Source organism: Liolophura sinensis, chromosome 8 (genome assembly GCF_032854445.1).
Source record: "Liolophura sinensis isolate JHLJ2023 chromosome 8, CUHK_Ljap_v2, whole genome shotgun sequence".
NCBI classification, from domain to species: domain Eukaryota; kingdom Metazoa; phylum Mollusca; class Polyplacophora; order Chitonida; family Chitonidae; genus Liolophura; species Liolophura sinensis.
The window spans coordinates 30,724,123-30,745,360 of NC_088302.1; the positions used below are offsets into that span (position 1 = coordinate 30,724,123).

General features: G+C 36.7%; 1 protein-coding gene across 3 annotated transcripts in view; it reads left to right on the forward strand.

The window, feature by feature from the left end:
• The window catches only part of LOC135473031 (arf-GAP with Rho-GAP domain, ANK repeat and PH domain-containing protein 1-like), a 60,469-nt gene continuing 39,231 nt past the window's right edge, over positions 1–21,238 (forward strand). For all 3 annotated transcript variants that reach the window (XM_064752808.1, XM_064752807.1, XM_064752809.1), the window contains exons 1-10: positions 1–137; positions 13,337–13,431; positions 16,903–16,947; positions 17,482–17,560; positions 18,012–18,074; positions 18,744–18,819; positions 19,007–19,059; positions 19,356–19,493; positions 20,356–20,462; positions 21,045–21,129. In XM_064752808.1, the coding sequence (XP_064608878.1) occupies positions 132–137; positions 13,337–13,431; positions 16,903–16,947; positions 17,482–17,560; positions 18,012–18,074; positions 18,744–18,819; positions 19,007–19,059; positions 19,356–19,493; positions 20,356–20,462; positions 21,045–21,129 (747 nt within the window). In that variant the 5' untranslated portion in view covers positions 1–131. The remainder of the gene's footprint in view (positions 138–13,336; positions 13,432–16,902; positions 16,948–17,481; positions 17,561–18,011; positions 18,075–18,743; positions 18,820–19,006; positions 19,060–19,355; positions 19,494–20,355; positions 20,463–21,044; positions 21,130–21,238) is intronic.

The window sequence follows — 21,238 nt, forward strand, 5'->3', positions numbered from 1 at the left end:
ACCAAATGCACACCCCTCTGAGACTCATCCAGATTTGGCAGCCATTCCTCCCTGTCCATACCCAAAGGGGAAAGCTGCAACTACAAAACCAGTAGAGGGCGCCACTGGCGTGGACAGGGTAATCTACTCTAATGCAAGTGAGTACCAGTTGCACACTTACACAGTTTGATAAATTGCCTATGAAACACCAGTAATATCTGTTAAAACCTGTCAAATTGAACAAGTGTTCCATAAAGATTTTAGAATAAGTAAAAAGACCAAATGGGGCACAGGTCAGAGGCGAATAGTGAAAATGCTTGTCTTTTAATCACAACTAGTAACATGCCAGAGGTTAGTTGTTTACCCAGGGCAGTCTGGTTTTCCAAAACTGATAGCAATCATATAAGTGAAAAAATCTTGAGTATGGCATCAAACAACAATCAAATAAATGAGGAAGTAATTAAATGAGTGAATAGAGAAAATGCAAACATTAGAACTCGGGGAAGTTACCTGTAACCCTGTACCTGCGTGTACAGGAAAATGGCCAAGTTACACTGAAACTACAGGCTGTACCATAACTCAAGTGCTTCTTCAGTCCATATGACCTTGAAAATTTCATTGAAAACTTAAATATAGTCGGTATAAACAGGAATATTGTGAATAGGCTTTTGTTGTTTGGTCTGTAGACTGTGACAGGTGATGAATCACACTATTCATATAAAATTATTGACTGAAGGATGTGTCTTTTTTTTCTTGTTCCTGTTTTTTGATTATTTTATAGTTGCTTCTCAGGACCCACTGGATATTTTGGTTTTCTTTGTACTTGAGTGATATGACTATAAACTCTTCCAGCGGTATAACATATCACAATCATTTTTAGCAGCATTTTCATTTATCGTTTATTCGAGAAAGCTCCCAGAAATCACAAGTAGGCAGCTGAGTTAAAAGCAATTATGTCAGAATTACCATTGATTAACATGTACATTTCGATGGTCAGTGGGGGGCAGTTTTCTGCAGTCTGCTAGTTAACTTGCCCTTCTTGACCACCAAGTTTTAGCATTAGTCATTCTAATAAAATGTGACCTGCCAGTTAGAAGTTTTATTTTCACTTCCAAATAGTTGTATAGATGTACTGTATTTATGATACTGTAATTTCAAATCCTGTGTCAAAACACCAGAAAACCTCCACCAGGTCAGTAAAGTTAGGCTGGGTATGTTTGTGTTTTGTCTGTGCTAGGCAAAATGCTGAATGCTTTGTTTGTTATTTGTCTGTTGTGTTTGACAAACAGAGGCTGTCTGTTAGCATGGGTACACCTATATATAGACATTGGCAGTGCAGAGGCAGTGTTGACAAACACATGCCTCGTATGTTTACTAATATCCTGATGGTCATCTGTATTTTTCATATGAAGTATTTTTATAAATAATACTAATGACCACGCATGAAAGCCGTACCATTGTAATCAGGTCAATTATGCAATAATCTGATAACAATACAGACCATTGTTGACTCAATTATTGCTTTTGAACTGGTGTGTGTGTTGATATTTATTACACTGTTAGGAGTGTGGTTTAGACTATTAAATTCATACATCTCAGGCAATCAAGCATTTGAGCTGTATAAGGATAATGCATATTGCAGTCCTCACAGAAGACTAGTAGTGTGATTTGCAGACTTCTCAGACAGTCAAGTATAGAATGACCTGATGTTGAGGCCATTACATGTGGATGAGGAGAGGAATGGAGGCAAAAAAAAAAAAAAAAAAGACATTTTAGACCTTTGTAAATTATGTGTAAATAGATCAGGGGTTAACTTCCGGTATTCCCAGAATAACTCAGCCTTGAACTATTCAGGAATAAAACTATTCTGAATTATTCAAGGGCTGGTGGTCTGCATTGTTCAAGAGCTGGTGGTCTGCATTGCTCAAGGGCTGGTGGTCTGCATTATTCAAGGGCTGGTCGTCTGCATTGTTCAAGGGCTTCGAGGTCTGCATTGGTCAAGGGCTGGTGGCCTGCATTATTCAAGGGCTGGTGGTCTGTATTGTTCGAGGGCTTCGAGGTCTGCATTGGTCAAGGGCTGGTGGTCTGCATTATTCAAGGGCTGGTGGTCCGCATTATTCAAGGGCTGGTGGTCTGCATTGTTCAAGGGCTTCGAGGTCTGCATTGTTCAATTGCTGGTGGTCTGCATTGTTCAAGGGCTGGTGTTCTGCATTGTTCAAGGGCTGGTGTTCTGCATTGTTCAAGGGCTTCGAGGTCTGCATTGTTCAAGGGATTCGAGGTCTGCATTGTTTAAAGCTGGCGGTCTGCATTATTCAAGGGCTGGCGGTCTGCATTATTCAAGGGCTGGTGGTCTGCATTGCTCAAGGGCTGGTGGTCTGCATTATTCAAGGGCTGGCAGTCTGCATTATTCAAGGGCTGGTGGTCTGCATTGGTCAAGGGCTGGTGGTCTGCATTATTCAAGGGCTGGTGGTCTGCATTATTCAAGGGCTGGTGGTCTGCATTGCTCAAGGGCTGGTGTTCTGCATTATTGAAGGGCTGGTGGTCTGCATTGCTCAAGGGCTGGTGGTCTGCGTTGTTCAAGGGCTGGTGGTCTGCATTGTTCAAGAGCTTCGAGGTCTGCATTGTTCAAGGGCTTCGAGGTCTGCATTGTTCAAGGGATTTGAGGTCTGCATTGTTTAATACTGGCGGTCTGCATTATTCAAGGGCTGGTGGTCTGAATTATTGAAGGGCTTGTGGTCCGCATTGCTCAAGGGCTGGCGGTCTGTATTGCTCAAGGGCTGGTGGTCTGAATTATTCAAGGGCTGGTGGTCTGCATTATTCAAGGGCTGGTGGGCTGCATTGCTCAAGGGCTGGCAGTCTGCATTGTTCAAGGGCTGGTGGTCTGCGTTGTTCAGGGGCTGGTGGTCTGCATTGTTCAAGGGCTGTTGGTCTGAATTATTGAAGGGCTGGTGGCCTGCATTGTTCAAGAACTGCTGGTCTGCATTGTTCAACCTTTACTTACATGTATATTTAAAGTATATGTACATGTAGGTTATATACATGTATGGTACACTTTTTAATACATGCACAGTGTATACATGTGATTTTAAGAGTTGGCTCTGACTACCGTCTGTGCATGTGAGACATACTGAGCACTATGTATTTAGTGGATGAATACATGTAATGTTTTCTAAATGGTGCCTGGATGTAGAATGGATTTGGTGAGAAGAGAGGCTATTATTGCCTCGTTGTAGAAGTTAATGGCTAATTCTGGTATTTAATCGTAAGCCGCAGCCGGAGTAATGTGATACATTAGTATGACTGTGAAGTGGATGTGCATATTAAACATGGTCACATGTTCCTACCCAGAAAGTGGCTATGTCACACACAAAAACGTGTGTAAATGAGCTGTCACACGTAGAATAAGGTGTGTAAAATGAGCTGTCACACGTAGAATAAGGTGTGTAAAATGAACTGTCTGGCTGCATACCTTGGAAGAAAACATTAGAAAACTGGCCCTGGGATAACAAAGTTGCCATAGATTTAAGACATTTTGTTATATTGTAGAACTTCTGTTTGGTTAATTTTTAACGTATTCATTAAAGCCCTTAGGCAGCTTTTGTTATTAGGATAAAAATATGAAGGCTGGGACGACAACTAGAGAAAAAGAAATGGAAGAGTCTGATCCCAAAATTTAATGTTCAGCCATGTCTTAAGATTTCTTTTTAAATACATGCAGAATGTAAATCAAAAAAAGTATCTGTCTGAGAGTTTTTTAAATCTGTAAATAAAAAAAATGCTTATGTGGTAACTAGAGATTTTATTGACTAACCATCATGTTTTCCTTTAAATTGCATGTCCATGTACTTGTTAATGTTTATACCGACTCACTATTTCGGACACATACATGAGTTTAGCAACATTTTCTGGAACTAATACACCTGTTTGGAGATTGCCCTTTGAGATAATTTGAAATTTTAGCACAATGTAAAACGATATGAAGGTAAGACTATTTAAGTCTGACTGAAGTCTAAGACAGCTTTGTGGTTCCAAGACGAGAAGGATGCTTGTTAAAGCTATGTGAAAAGTGAAGGGAAAGCAAGGTTGTTCCTTAATCATGGACACATAAGGCTAACCTGTAAAATCCAGTTTTGAACTAGGTACATAGAAACTAGGAAGTATTAATATTAAAGTGTCAATTTCTTCTCTTCAGTTTTTGGCATCAAATTTCAATTTTTATGTTGATTCTGTACAAACTTTTTCTCTCAAACATTGTACTGTACATTTACATTATGTGATGCCTTTGATTGCAGACAGGTGTGGGGGGTAAAGTTCTAATACTGAACGAAAACAGAGTGTGAATGTCATTTTTTATGACCTGTATAATAAAATACTCGCATAGATGTAGAGACGGGATTGCCCTATATTCATATATGACTCGGTGAACACATACTTATAGTGGCTGTAGATATATGAGTGTAGGTGTCTGATTACTACATTGGATTGTGTAGAAATTTTCATTTTTATTTTGATAAAAGAGGAGATTGCTTTAGTCATATGTCACATTTTGTGAGACCATTAATACATTAACATATATTCTATCACTATAAAAGGCAAATGTATGTATATACAGCTCAAATTGGAGAATAATTGAAATGAGTAATCTATTTTCACAGATATATAATCATTTCTTTGAACTCATCAAACTGCATATTGGACAAAAATGTTACTCTTTGAATTATTCTTTCAAAAAGATGTTTATGCACATGGTTTAACAATCCTCACATGCAGTGTGGTTTGCATGTCTTTAGATGTTGGAGAGTTGGTCATTAACTTACCAAAAGTCAGTGGTTTACCACGGGCACTCTTGCTTTTTACACCCATGATGCCCATAAATCTGACTGTTTGGATATAGTATGAGTGAAAATTTCTTGAGTATCACTTTAAAGAACAATCAGATCAATTAATAGAAGCAAATGGGATTGCTACTAACGTACAGAAAACATCTTGGGTCACTGTATAGTCCACCTCCCTATTTCACGTCCAAAATATGACTCGGCAAGATAATTGCCCACAAGATCCGCAGAGAGCTAAATTTCTCTTGTATATAGTTCAGAGTAAACATTAGAAAGTAATTATTGATAGATTTAAAATGTTAAATATGTTAATGTCAACTTTACGCATAGCTTAGATTCTTACTAGACTGGTGTTTTTTAAATTGATTGACAGAGGCATACTTATGGAAAACAACTCCTGGATTTATTGTGTTGGTGATGTTTCGATGTAGGTTCTTACATCGTTATCAAACCATATGATTTGGTCATGTGGTTTGATAACGATGATTTGGTCATATGGTTTGATAACGATGTAAGAACCTACATCGAAATGTCACCAACACAATAAATCCAGGAGTTGTTATCCATAAGTAATGCCTGTCAATCTATACCATCCCAATTCCTAAATGCCTCTGAAAGAAGTGGTGTTTTTTAAATTCCAACATTGTGTGGTTCATGATGAACTTTTTCACACAAGCATTTCTAGACAAAATACACACATAACACCCACTTAAAACATCCACAAAAAAATCTAAGTGAAAACAGTTTTCAGAACTGTTTGTGCAAGTCTTTCACACAAAGAATGAAAAAGACTTTTACGTGTATCATGCACTGAAAAGCAGACTTCAGTTAACAGAAAAATTGGGTGTGACTGCGATGTACACTACAAGATTATTCCATTGATACTTGTAGCTGTCCAAAACTTTAAAATCTTCCTTCCAAAACAAAACAAAGGATTTGAAAGTGGATGCCCAAGCTTGGCTGAAGTTGACTACGTGCCCTTGTAATGGGGAATCGGTTCAAACTTACGATTGATTTGTCTCATAGGTATATTTAAGAGTTCAATTTGGATTACAAATTTAGGTCAAAACCTGAAATCACTTTGTTAAACAGACCCTATTAGGTGACCACTGAAATTTCTTACCCAGTACATCGTAACTTAAAACCACAGCAGGGAAGTTGAACCTGTTGGTGTCATCTTGACATTTTGAGGTGTATGATAGAAATCTTTGTGCTAGATCCAGTACATGTGTTTTAGTCACTATGAAGATGATGTTACCAAGGGCTTGTGGAATAGCCTTACATTTATAAACAGTACAAGCATGTCATCGTACCAGTATCTTAACAGCTGGCATACAATTAGTACCATGAAAACGTGCACAAAACAAAGGTCAGGGTATATATATATATATATACATATATATATATATATATATATATATGTGTGTGAACTTTGAACCGTACTTGTGGCGTGTCCAGTGTGCTGAGTCTCCCTTACATCATGTTGTGCTAACCATATAGACATGTATGTAGGTCTGTGGTAATAGATCAAATACTTATCAGTAGATTAAACAAGGAAGTTATAGGTGGATATGTATATGATTGTGGAGGTATACTGTACCCTGTACCATGGGTTTAATCTAAATCGTCACACATTTAGTATACCCCAAAAATTGAATTCAACTTAGAGCCTAATTAAGTTTCTTTATAATTTGATAATTTTACAGCTATCATATTGGCTAAGTTGCCTCTCTATAAACTTTCTCATTTCGAATTTTTACCAGTTTATGAAAGCAAATTCTCCAGTAACATGTCTAAACGTGTTGATTTTTTTATAAAAACACTTGAAGTATTATAATATGTACTGTAGGCATAATTTGACTGGACTCTATCAATGCTACAGGACATCAGTGCAGGTATATTTCATGGGATTTACTACAGTATGCTGTGTTTGTGAGCTTAACAAGCTGGCCTGTGCTAATGTCCCAGTACTGGACACAGGACTCATTCTTTAACATGGTCACTTCAGGTAGATATATAACAGGTGCATGTATATGCTGTAAATGCGCAGCAGGAAACCCTCTGTGTACTATATTTCTGGGTAAAATGTTTTAGTTACAGCTAAAGTCTTCTGTACTATGAACTGTTTAGTTATTAGCATAAATACACAAAGCCGCTTTGATTGTTCGCATCTGTGCGGTGCTTGAACTACCTGTGACAAAACTCTCCCACATGTACACTGCAGAATGACAAAATGGCTGTATGTATGTTGAAACAGAAATTATAAAGAAAAATCTTCAGGGTTCAGTTATCAATCTTTGATGAGCAAATGTTATTTAACGTGTTTATTTTTTTTGTTTTTTGTACATGTTTAAATTTTTTTTCTCGTTCATATCAGGGAGTTCATAGACATAGATGAGTCAAACTCATAAGTAGGCTATAGGCTAGAGGGAAACCAAATATATTTCAATTCTGAAAGAGACACTTCTTGCGAAATATGTGGGGCACGGATGTCATTGTCAATTGTGTCAGATCGTGTAATTTTGACTAGATGTTAGCACTCCCGCCAAGGTGAGAATCATTCCATGGTCAGCTCTGTAGTCGGTAGTATATCAGCTACACCTATCAACGTATTTCTATGTAATATGGGGGGAGACGTCATGTGTTAGTAAGGTGTATGGAATCCCCCCCCATACCCATGTATTAACTTCCCTATCTGATCACAAAGAAGTATACTACTGTGTGCCTTACTCTGTGTTCCATACATCCACAATCCATGTACAGATAGAGCAGTCTAACATTTTACCAGCTATATGTTTTCTTCGTTTTAAAAGTATCAGGTTTTATTCCATTTGAAGGGAATATTAGCATAGAAAATTGAATGTCATGTACATGTATATGTGCTGTTATTTGGTAATATTGTAAAATTGGTTGATTGATGTTAACAAGGAAATAGTCTTAATTAAAATTTTGATAACAATTTTAATGTGGTGGGACATAGAAAATTAATATTCCTTTGTTTGAATTCTATAGGGCCAAAATTAAAATATTATACGTTTGATGTCACGCGATCGACCCTTTAAAAAGGGCACAAATGTTCTTCTGTTGTGTTTTTACAGATGGCAATTTTTTTTATTTTTATTTAATTACTTGCAATTTATTGTTACCTTACTGGACTGGTGGCCAGTGTCATTGTGTTTCTATAGGGAGTCGAGATTTTGGCAAAATATGGAATTCTCTGATCCAATTCTTTTCGCCATGCTATGCCTTAAAAACACACCTAATCTTGCCAATTGAAGTGGTGGGAATTGTGGCTCTGGTTATAATCGAGGTGAAATGTTTACAAACACTGAAGAAACGTTGACACAGGCCTATATCTCCAGGGACAAGTTGCTCAAGGTATATCATAGTCCACTTGCTTATTTTTTGTGAATTAAATGTCATGGACTTTTACAATTACAGTGACAAATTGAGACCTTATTACATCATAATACCTGCTGTAACATGATCAAAACTAAAGATTTTTGTTTTAAACCCACATGTTATCAAAGAATCGCCAACACAGCCCCTTTCGTGTTTTGTGTCCCAATTCACAGGTTTCAGATGCCCCCACATGAGCCCCTGTAGTTGGCATAGAAAAATACTGTTAGGGAGATCCCAAAATTTAAAAAAGGTTATTCAGGTGTGTGGATAACTTTTCTCCTGTCAAAACTGCAGGCTAGGAGCATGTAGCTGGGAATATAATAGTATTATTTCCTGAACTGTCATTGATATCACCACTGCCAGAGGCTTTGGTGGGTAGAAAATGTATCTATTTACTGATACATTGTTGTGAAGTGGAAACACTGGTGGTGACAACAGAAAGGGCTGGTGCATTTTAGATGCTGGAAAGTTCACACACAAAGACAAAGCTGATATGTTCTATTCTTTAATCTTCATGCAACACAACATGATTTTGGCTCTCCACTTTCTCATGTATAAATGTTTGGGACAGTGTAAATTAGGTCAAAGCTAGTGATCTGAGCTGAGGCTCTCTTGGGTGTTTACACTCTTCATACTTTTAAGCAAGCAGATACATTGAATGATGTATTGAGGGCACAAGAAATGTTTGATCCTTCACATGATGGAAGAATCCCCAAAATCTCACCAAGTTTAATTAAAATTAGGAAATTTAGGAAAATGGAAACAGATTTCTCAGAATAGATTTTATTTTACTAGGTCATTTATGTTCCACTTCACTCCATCAAAAGTATCAGCTGGACAGGATGTTGGTTATATTTTCACATGCTCGCCCCGCCTGTACAGGACCTGAAAATGATAGCACAAACTGTTGACTTAAATTGTATGCATAAAAATGCTTAACTAATGTTTACTTGTTCATTTTATTGTGAAGATCTAGGAATATTTATTTTGAGAATTGCCAAATGTTGGGAGACATATTTAGTACTGCGTTGTGATCAGTGTTGAGGAAGTTTAATTGTGATCAATCATTTGAACAGGATTCTATGATTGTTTTTCCCCTTCTGCAAAAAAAAAAAACCCTCTTTTGTTATAAAGGGCTTTTAACATCAAGCAAACAATATTTTCATTTCAGTGTAGGGTATTTAGATATTTGAAAAAACTCATTATGGCACTATTACAGGGCAGCTAGATCTGAAAAAAAACCCTCAAAATGAGGTTGAGAAAAACTCAATATGTCTGATAGGGTAGTTAACATTTTGACGTCTATGAAACCCTGCATATGTATTTTATTTTCACATTGGCAAATTTTAACATATGAAATAAGGATTTGTAACATTTTCATTTGAAAGATTTGGACATATTTCCAGCAGTGTGAAAACTTTGCTATTTACTTCTCATACATGGATACTGTAGATGTTGTATTCACCACAAAAGGATGGGTCAGTCAGTGTTGTGTAAATCTCAATGCTGGTATTTGTATGTACACTGCAAGTGTGAATAAGCAATCTAGTGGATATATGTATATATATATCTAAAACACACACACATACCACATTTATATTCGTGTATTGTATCTACTCTGCCCACACAACTCTTAAAATTCTCATTAATACTTGATGTAGCATTTGTACAGTAGACTGAACAGTATAGTTTTGTTTCATTTGGAGTGTACATGACCTAGACCCCGAATGGCCAGATGCCCCTGATACTGATTGCCCAGACCAAATGCCTTAGATGACTTGGGGATGTAATACAGACACTGTGGCAGCACAATGGCACAGTATCAAGCCCAGAAAAGCTATAAATTATCATGCCCATTAGCATATAGACTACACCCTCTTGTATGTACAATGTCTATGTATAGTGTGTATTCTGGCTCTCTTCAGGTTACCATGTTTGCATTTGTCCATGTCCTAATAACTGTGTAAAAGTCATGTGTAACTGAAAGGATTTGTGAAAAGTAACCCCAGAAATGAAGATTGAGGTTACATGTATGCGAGGAAAAAAACTTATGCCCAAAAAACTATATTTAAAAAAAAAATCTGTCTCAAAATTACCCATATATTTTATGCATATTTTCCATCGGAGGTCTGACATTTTGAAAAAAATGTTGTCAACATTGAATTTACTAGATTAGGTGGACCATCTTATAGCACCTCCCATTTAAGTCCCTCCCTCCTCCCTGATCCTCCTGACTACTGAAAGTTCCTTAATTTCCATAGCTACTGCTGGTGCCTGAGGAAGATAGTGTAAAGTCATTTTTATGACCTTAAGCCCCTAGCATATATACATACATACATACATGTAATACCCCCCCCCCCCCCCCCCCACCCCATCCATGACTCTGAGGAACAAGGTGAAGATTTTGTAAGAATTTTCACGTGTTAGAACACTTCCTAAGTGAATATTGAGAAATTGAAGAAGCACTTTTAATTTTTTTTGATAGTGTTCATTTTTTGGCAAGAGCGACTCTTTTGAATGGCATTATAAGATTTTAAAATTTGTTGGGAGGATATGATTGGAACTGTATCGGTATCATGACAACAGTTATTGGAATTGGCAAAGATTTTATGCGTATTTAACAAGGCATGGAAACTGGTATCTAATGAATTCTAGTTATTTGAATTATGTGTTAGAGTGGGTAACAACATCAAGATTACAAACATCCATTGTCTCTAGTCAGGTCAGTGAATTATCAGCTGATTACTGTATTTGATCTAACATTTTGCCAGTGACTATGTTAATCATTTCACCCAATTCTGGAGGTTTGTTTGGATGGTAGTATTATGTCCCACTGGGAAGATGTTTGTTTAAACATAAAGAGTATTACTTCATTATCTCTTTAGCTGCTGAAAATGAAATTTGTTTGGTGATGTTTTACATGACATTGAGTATTAATGACTGTAAACATTCAGTTGCTGATGTACTTTTCATACATGTAACAACCATATCACGAAAAAAAAGGTAGGTTGGCAGGGAAATTTCTGATTAAGAAAAGATATAGAGATTTGATAGAAATTAACAAATGAAATTCTATCAAAAGCCAGTACAAACTTCAGAGTATGATCTCTTTGTTCAGTGGGTTTGAGAGGTTTGGAGTTACCCACACGGACATATTTTAATGATGGTCTTACCTCTGTCTACAGTGTACTCATACAGTGATTAGATGACACCATTCTTTTTTTTTGGAAGACCTCGGTTTGACCATGAGTTTCAGCTACATGTGGTACAGCTTGTTCTGCCAGGAAAATCAAATCACAAATGTGTTTAAAAATTTTGAAAGTCTAGATTATAGCATTCATATAAATAAATAAATAAATAAATAAATAAATAATCTGAATACTGTATTTGATATTATAATTTGACTGACTTACATGTACTTGTTTAGCCTGATTCCGATTCTGAGAGTTCTGTTCATCTTAGAAAGGTGTAATGTTTGTTTGTTTGTTTTGAAGGAAAGCCCTGGTATCCCGAGGAAAGGTACGGCAGTACCTGATAATATGACCTCTGTTTGCCTCTATTTATACATTTGTCAAGCCAATTATTTAAGATAAATAGTGTACCTCTGTAAAGTCTGGTTAAAAACCACATCTCTCTCTTTTTTTTTCATGGCAGAGTTTTGAAATGCCAAGGTGCATACATCTATGCTATAAACACACATAATAACATGAACTCCGGTGTCAAAGGTTATGTTTTGAAAATACCGACTGTTACCTGAGCTGTTTACATCATACCATGATCTGCAGTGCTCTGCTTGTTTGCACCTGACCACTCTGTGCACAGGTGTATTTTGTGCTTCATGTGTACATAAATGTTCTATAGGCTGGCTATATGAAATGGGATGCCATCAAGATTTTGAGACATTAAGCTGATGTGGTTGACGCACTTTAAACAGCCTGATTTTTTTTCTTCACAAAATATCACTCATGTTGTATAGGCATGGAATCCAAAGAAAATTGTGAATACTGTGAATCTTCAGCCTTTTCAACCTCAAAAGCAGTTTTCTTTTTCAGTAGAATTTATGCATACCATTGTTATGAAAATAATGTTAAAAATGATTTGATTGTGTCACTAAAGATGCAGGCTTCCTAAAACTGTGCAAATTATTTCTCTACACTTCATAGCTCTCTCACATTGTTTCCAAATATGGCTTGCAGAGGTGGTTGAAAAGGTTGAAGAAATCCATCATTTCTGCCTTTTGTGTTCCACTAGATGTGTGAACACATGTATATGTATGTACTGATGAATGCCTACTACAGTCGGTATAGTATGGTACAGGATTGTCATACTCCCATAATAAAGAGAGTAGGGAAAAGGAAATGCCATTAAACAGACATAACTATTGGTGTAAGGCGAAATTATTAGGAAAATTATAAGATGACCTTTATAGTACTATTAACTCAATTTAGGCCTTTTGTAGTTTTGAGCTAGGCTTTTAAATTGTCAGTTGAGATATTAAAGCTTTTCTTTTTTTGTTAACAGGTGCTTATGCCTATGATTCATATATTCCATTGAATTAGTCATTTGATGAACGCTCAGTGTATCTTTTTCCATTTATTTTTAAATGTGACTTTCATCATTTATTTTTGATAATGACTTTGTTGTCCCAAATTTTTGTTCTACAAGCTCACACATGAATACTTTCAGCTTGTGTCATCTTTATCAGTTATCAGTGGTGATTTGATACTAATTTGCTTTGCTTTCCTCCAGAAATCTCCTGCAGATACTAACTAGCAAAACAAAGTGTACCCTGATTCATATATTTCAGATATGAAAGAGCAAATTTCAGTGAGATTTCGGAACCATTTAAATTTGCTTTCGGAGACAAAACTACATTGATTGGTTGATCAATTTCAGGATGTCACAAAAACGTGACAAAAAGTGTAATTTTATCAGTCTATGCAGAATAATGTTCTCAGAATATACTTGAATAAAACACATTGCCAACATGCAAAAAGATTGAAGAATTATGGTACGAAGTTTTCAGATTGGTAGTTTACACGTATACATTGTATCTACATGTACATGTGTACTGCATTCTCAGCATGAAATCATGTCTCTATGCTTCGTTTTGGTTTCAGACTCGGATGTGCCGGGTGGAGATGTTGGCAACAGCAGTAGTTCACCAGATAAAACTGGTGAGAAACGAATACCCATTCTGCGGACCACCTCTGTTGTGAGTATCTCCATCATCTCCAGTTTATTATCTCATGCTTCAGTGACAACAAGCAATACTCATTTGGGTCTGCCCATCCGTTTGTCACTCGTTGGCTTCCGTGAAGCAACCAATCAAAGTGGTGTTCAATTTTGATCAAATTTTGTGTTCATATTCATTATGGCCCCTCAGATCGAGATCAAAAAACTGTTTAATCCTTGTATGTGTTGTGCATATTTAGCCTTGGATCTGTCTTTGTTTGTCTCTTCTGTTTTCAGTGTGTTTACACAAAGCTATAAGTTCCCACAGGTTCTGCCCAGTTTCCTCCCACCATAATGTTGGCTGCCATTGTATAAGTGAAATATTCTTGAGTTTGATGTAAAACACCAATCAGATTAATAAATGAACATGTAGCTCTCCTGTTCCAGTTGCCATGTACATGCACACATGTAATTAGGCTGTTTTCTCCGGATGGTGCATGCTGTTTTGTCATAATATACAGTAGATATTCTAAGCCTGATGTCTAGACTGGAGAAACAGTAATCTCTGATTACAGAAGGCTGAGTTACATGTAATTACACCACCCTGCACTTTATATATAAACTAGGCGTTTGACCTAAAATCTGATAGATAAATACTACTTAACATACATACATGCCAACAGTACGTGTAGATAATTCAGTTTTATGTATCTTGTGCCACATACACTTGAAGCATTTTTTTCATGGAATGGAAAAGAAAAAAACTGTAAAGAACAGAGCGAAATCTGGGGTATTAAACACTTGTATTGATGGGCGAGGGGGTAGAGTGTCTGTCCAAAAGGCGTGGGTTCAGTACTAGGTTACGTCATAGCTAACCCTATGAAATTAGCAGTCTTGGTACTTTTTCAGAAAAAAGGATAAATAGAGTACTGGTTGATTCTTTGTGAGTGTACTGTATAATGCTTGGTGTCTTCTAAGTCAAATTCAAGTATACCAGCCTGCTGTAGGAAGGCAGTGTCAGGATGTGGACAGAATAATGTTGAAAGCACTGTTCAATCCTGTTTGATAAGCAAGCATAAAGCATTGAGACTATGCAGGAGACTATGCATCAGTACAGTACACAATTCAAAAGGGCACGCGGGAGGGTTGTGGCAGAGTTGTTAAAGTGCTTGCCTTTCAAGAAACGCAAGAGACTTTGGTTCAATACCATTCTAGAATTTTCAAGATTCCTTACTTTCTGCTGTGCTGGGCTGTCTCATATTGTCTTCCATAAAGTTTGCTTGTCTTCCTCACAATATGACATACTGTCACATGGAAAAGTTTGCTTGTCTGCCTCATAATATGACATACTGTCACATGGAAGAGTTGGCTTGTCTTCCTCACAATATGACATACTGTCACATGGACAAGTTTGCTTGTCTTATTGACTATATGACAGACTGTCACATGGACAAGTTTGCTGGTATTCCTCACAATATGACATACTGTCACATGCACAAGTTGGCTTGTCTTCCTCACAATATATGATATACTGTCACATGGAAAAGTTGGCTTGTCTTCCTCATAATATGGCATACTGTCACATGGAAAAGTTCACTTGTCTTCCTCACAATATGACATACTGTCACATGGAAAAGTTCACTTGTCTTCCTCACAATATGACATACTGTCACATGGAAAAGTTGGCTTGTCTTCCTCACAATATGACATACTGTCACATGGAAAATTTGGCTTGTCTGCCTCATAATATGACATACTGTCACATGGAAAAGTTTGCTTGTCTTCCTCACAATATGTCATACTGTCACATTGAAAAGTTGGCTTGTCTTCCTCACAATATGACATACTGTCACATGGAAAATTTGGCTTGTCTGCCTCATAATATGACATACTGTCACATGGAAAAGTTTGCTTGTCTACCTCACAATATGACATACTGTCACATGGAAAAGTTGGCTTGTCTGCCTCACAATATGACATACTGTCACATGGAAAATTTGGCTTGTCTTCCTCACAATATGACATACTGTCACATGGAAAAGTTCACTTGTCTTCCTCACAATATGACATACTGTCACATGGAAAAGTTGGCTTGTCTTCCTCACAATATGACATACTGTCACATTGAAAATTTGGCTTGTCTTCCTCACAATATGTCATACTGTCACATTGAAAAGTTGGCTTGTCTTCCTGATAATATGACATACTGTCACATGGAAAAGTTGGCTTGTCTGCCTCACAATATATGATATACTGTCACATGGAAAAGTTGGCTTGTCTTCCTCATAATATGACAGACTGTCACATTGAAAAGTTGGCTTGTCTACCTCACAATATATGATATACTGTCACATGGAAAAGTTGGCTTGTCTGCCTCATAATATATGATATACTGTCACATGGAAAAGTTGGCTTGTCTTCCTCATAATATGACAGACTGTCACATGGAAAAGTTCACTTGTCTTCCTCACAATATGACCTACTGTCACATGGAAAAGTTGGCTTGTCTGCCTCACAATATATGATATACTGTCACATGGAAAAGTTGGCTTGTCTTCCTCATAACATGACAGACTGTCACATTGAAAAGTTGGCTTGTCTTCCTCATAACATGACAGACTGTCACATTGAAAAGTTGGCTTGTCTTCCTCACAATATGACATACTGTCACATGGACAAGTTTGCCAATAATGAGTGCAGGTTTGTTCTGGAGGCTTTGATTTCTTTCACCCATAATATACATGTGCGTTCCGCAATTCTCAAAAGTCAAAAGTTCTTGTGAGTATGGCATTCAGATAAGTCAGTACAATGAGGTAACATAATTTGTTCTAAACATGTATTTTCATTCAAACTGGTTTTTTAAGAAAACATTTTCACTTTAAATCATGTCTGCATTCAGAGGTTAGCCTGATCATGTGTTTATTCTTTGAAAGCCATGAAGAAATATTACATACAGTTTACATATGGATTTGGCTTACAGTTAACATTCAACATGGCGCTGCGTCTCTGCTGTGGGTTTTACAAGTAATTATTACCAGCCCCAGTCCCAGTACACACTTTATTACATCAACAGATTTGGAATCAAGGATATGTGGATCCATTAGTGCAACGTGGAATACCAGAAAGAAAAAAAGATTAGGGCAGCTGTAAGATCTCTATAGGCAATTCAGTCATGTGTGTCCTTTCAGAAAAAAAGTCTGGTAGACATCTTTGGGTGGACAAAATAATATCAGAAAAATTGGGACAGAATTTTCTCCTACATAGGGGCTGTGATATGTTTAACTGTCTTGTAGATCGACCATGTGGTCACAACTTCTGCTGGGGTTATTCATTTATTAACACAGAACAACTTATTACCCAGCCCCTCATATGAATAGAAAGTGAAGAGGATATCATGTTTTTTTTTCTTTATTTTCTTTGAACTGGTAATGAGGCTAATAGGTTTTTAGGTACTTGAATCACTGATAAGTTTGCTACGTCATTATATTATTGTACATGTTGTTTTTTGCAGCAAAGAGCCAAAGAAACGAAGTGGTTATCTTCAGAAACAAGGAGGGTAAGTCTTCTTCCATTTGTGGTAAAAATGATGATAAATATCATCATCATCATCATCTTCCTTGATTTTATGGAAGGCTTGTACAAGAAAAGCAACAACCTGTGGATGGTCGTGGGCTACCTCCGGGCTCTGCCTGGTTTGCTTCCACCATAATGCTTGCCGCCGTTGTAAAATTGAAATATTCTCTAGTACAGCATAAAACATCAAGCAAATAAATAAGTAAACAAAGAAAAAACACAGTGGGAGTTTGTATGCCATTTCTGATCCTTTAGAAGCATAATGCCAAAAAGTATTATACACTGTTTATAATATTATAATTGGGATAAATACTCTTGAGTACTGGTACGGTGTACAACACCAATCAAATAAATATATAAATTTGTTGTATATAAATATACACGTGTACCTGAAATGAAATGCTTTTTTGCAACAATTTTCATGCAGAGGAAGCATTTTGTATCTCCAAGCAAGAATTCTCAGTAAACTGTTAAAAGCCAGTCAGCTGTGATATCAGAGGTAATTAATATGTTGCAGTGTCCAGAACAACAGGGGATGGAGAAGACGTTGGGTCATCTTCAATGGCGAAGATTTGCGCTATTATACAGACAACAAGGTATACAACATGAAAGTTTTGTTTTGTTTGTTGAAGTTTTTGTTTGAAGTTTATCCCTTTTTGTATCTGTAATCTGTTCAATGATTTATATAATTTACACACGACTAGTAAAATTGCTCAAGAATCTTTTTCTGACATTTGGCATTGTCAGGTATATTCATTATGAATAATTTCTGCATATTTTAAAGCAAAGCAATATTTCATTTAGGAGAAGTTCACAAATAAAAGATTATTCTTCTTTTTTACCATGTTGTATGCAGGATGAACTAAAAGGCACATTGTTTTTTGAATTCCTTTTTGTCATTTTCTTACTTGCTCTGTTCATTGTCAAATCCTGATTGCCATGATTTCATGGAAAATAACTGATACAGTGTTTCAGGGATGATATTATTTGCATTAGTTTTACAAATGTATATACATGTATATGTACATGTCAAACTTTGTTTTTCAGACATGTGTATCAAAGAAGATATTGCCTGTGTCGTGTATGGCAAATGTGGTGAATGACATCAAGGTAAACATACTACACAATCTTTAATGGAGAATCGTCATATGTGTGACAAGTATGTAGCTGAGAGTGAAAATGCTTGTTATATAGTTCTGTCATATGTGAACTGAAATGATGACACTTTAAAACAGGGGAGATAATTGTGGATATTAACATTATTTTTTTATTTATAGTTTTTTTGAAAAAAATTTAACTTTGGTATTGTACATGTATGCCATTGATTAGTCTAATGCTAAGGTATTTGTTTATATCATTTTAATCGTTGACAGATTCATAATTTTTGTAAATGACTCTATTTTCTATAATGTAAAATGTGGATCTTGTAGGTAACATAGATGTTATTATATGAGGATATTTTAATATCATGATCAGGTTCTTGAAAAAAAGAAAATCTTTTAGATTCATGGATAAGAAAATTATGAAATAATCCCAAGATTTTATTATGACTGGGCCAAAAATTTTATTGATCTTATATTCTAACAGAGTTATTCAAACTCTCATGTACAAGCAGAAACAATAGTTACGGTAATGACAGAATTTACATAGTATATAATGCCTAGCTGATGGAGATTGCTTGATCTGTGTTACATACATGTACATGTACAGTATGTACCTGATTTTTTGGCGTACCATATATGAATTGCTAAAATGTGTGTCTCCTTTTTTGACTAACAGATGGAGGATAATCGGAAATATCGGTTCAAAGTGGTCACTGCCAACAGAGTGTACATATTTGCTGCAGACACATTAGGTAAGTACATGTAATACTCCATGTTTGCCATGGTTTAATGGTGCATATAATTACTGTCTGTTTGAGTTATTTTTTGATACCAGACAAAACATTGTAAGTTCATATTTTCACCAGGATTGTTTTGCCATTTTTGTTGATTTTTCATGGAAATCAAATGATATGTCCCATTTTACATTTGGTTTTCCAGAGGAAAACCATTTATGGAGCAGTACCATAATGGAGGCAATTCTGAAATACAAGGTATGTCTTCTTTACCTTCGTAAGAACATGTGTGCAAAAAGTAAAATATGCTGTTTTTTTTACAGAATAAAGTTTCTACAGTTTGGTACTAAAACTACTGAACATTGAATTGAAATTGCATGGCTGAAGGGTTTGAATGATATATTCTTGTATGCTATTAGGTTTCTTGTATATTTAAGTATAGTTTGGAACACTGTTTCAAGTACAAAACAAAAAAAAAAAACCCAAAAGGTTAATGCTGTGAGAAGCAAAACTTCGGCTTTAAATATGAAACATCTTTCTCATTCTGTTTGCAGCCTCCCCCAGATGGGATAAAGGATGGAGGCCGAATGCACAGCCCTGACAAAGAAGGCTTCGTTAAAATTGATGGCATCAAAAACAAGTGTTTCATGGCCATCAAGAAGGACGTTTTATGTTATTATAATAATTACGAGGTAAGTTAATCGGTCTCATTTTATCAGCAGTAACTAGCAGTCAGTTATTTCAGATATAGATGTCGTATCCTCAGAAATTTTTGTGCTTTTTTAGCCATGAGAAAATTTGTATTAGCAGTACACGTCTACATTTTAGATATATCCACAGGTAAATGTGACACCAAACAGACAATCCCCCTACAAGAATACTCCTGCAGTGTCCACAGATATAAATCTGACACCATATGGACAGTCCTCCTACAAGGAGACTTCTGCAGTGTCCATAAATATAAACTTGACACCAGACAGACAATCTTTCTACAAGGAGACTTCTGCAGTGTCCACAGATATCAACCTGACACCAGACAGACAATCCTCCTACAAGGAGACTCCTGCAGTGTCCACAGATATAAACCTGACACCAGACAGACAATCCTCCTACAAGGAGACTTATGCAGTGTCAACAAATATAACCCTGACACCATATGGACAATCATGCTACAAGCAATCCTGAAGTGTCAGCATGTATAAACAGGACATTATACAGACAATCCCCCTACAAGAAGACCTGCAATGTCCACAGCTGTAAACATGACACCATGCAGAAAATCCTCCTACAAGGAGACTCCTGCAGTGTCCATAGATTAAACCTGACAATCCTGCCCCAAGGATACTCCTTCAATGTCCACAAATGTAAACCTGACACCATGCAGACAGTCCTGCTTCATGGAGACCCCTTCATGACGTAACCAATATAATATTGAAGGAGACAAGATACAAAAACATTCCACCCTGTTCAGATGTGAAGTTTGAAAGGCATACATATATTTACAGGGATCTTTGTATATGCTGTCACATCATATCACTTGTTCTTCTGTTGCAGGATTTCATCCCCGATTGTGCCATCAATGAGATTCAGATGAAGCTGGCATCTGTCAAGGAACTCGGCCAGACAAAGCTACAACTCTCCACTCATTACTCGCAGTTTGTGTGAGTTTGTTGGCCGAAGTTCTATTGCTTTAAAATTTTCTTGATTTTAATGTATTTTTGGACTCTTAAAGCCAGACAGGTTAAGAACCCTCAACTCACAGTTTTCATTTCTGACATCTGAGTTATAGATGCATTGATTTATTTATTTATTTGATTGGTGTTTTACGTTGTACTCAAGAATATTTCACTTATACGACAGCAGCCAGCATTACGGTGGGAGGAAACCGCGCAGAGCCCTGGGGAATATCCACTACCATCCGCACGTTGTTGGCAGACCTTCCCAAGTACGGCCGGAGAAGAAGCCAGCATGAGTTTCACTTGAAAAGGAACCCCTTTGGGGGCAGGCTCCAGGATTATTGCGCCGTGCTGCGTGCTAACTTCCTCGGTCACGGAGGCCCCCCTAAATGCATTGAGTGTTACATCTCCAGCCATGTAGTTCTTGGCCATAAGATGCCATAGTTGAGTCCAGTTCTCACAGGATATATTTGTATCTTATTTCCAGCAGTCATTCACGCAGTCTGAGAGATTTATTGATTTTACCTGAGTTAATGTTAAAATAAATCACTTTTTATATTTTACCAGTTTCACATTTGACAATGCACAAGAAACACAAGACTGGAAGATAGCCATTGAAGATGCAATAGCAGAGGGCCTTGCTGATGATACGGTAAGAAACTTTCAAGGTGTCATTGATACATCAGATATCAAGGTGTTTAAAAGGGTGACAATTGAATATCAGTATTTCTAGATATGCAGGGGTAAGAATTTCCTGTTGC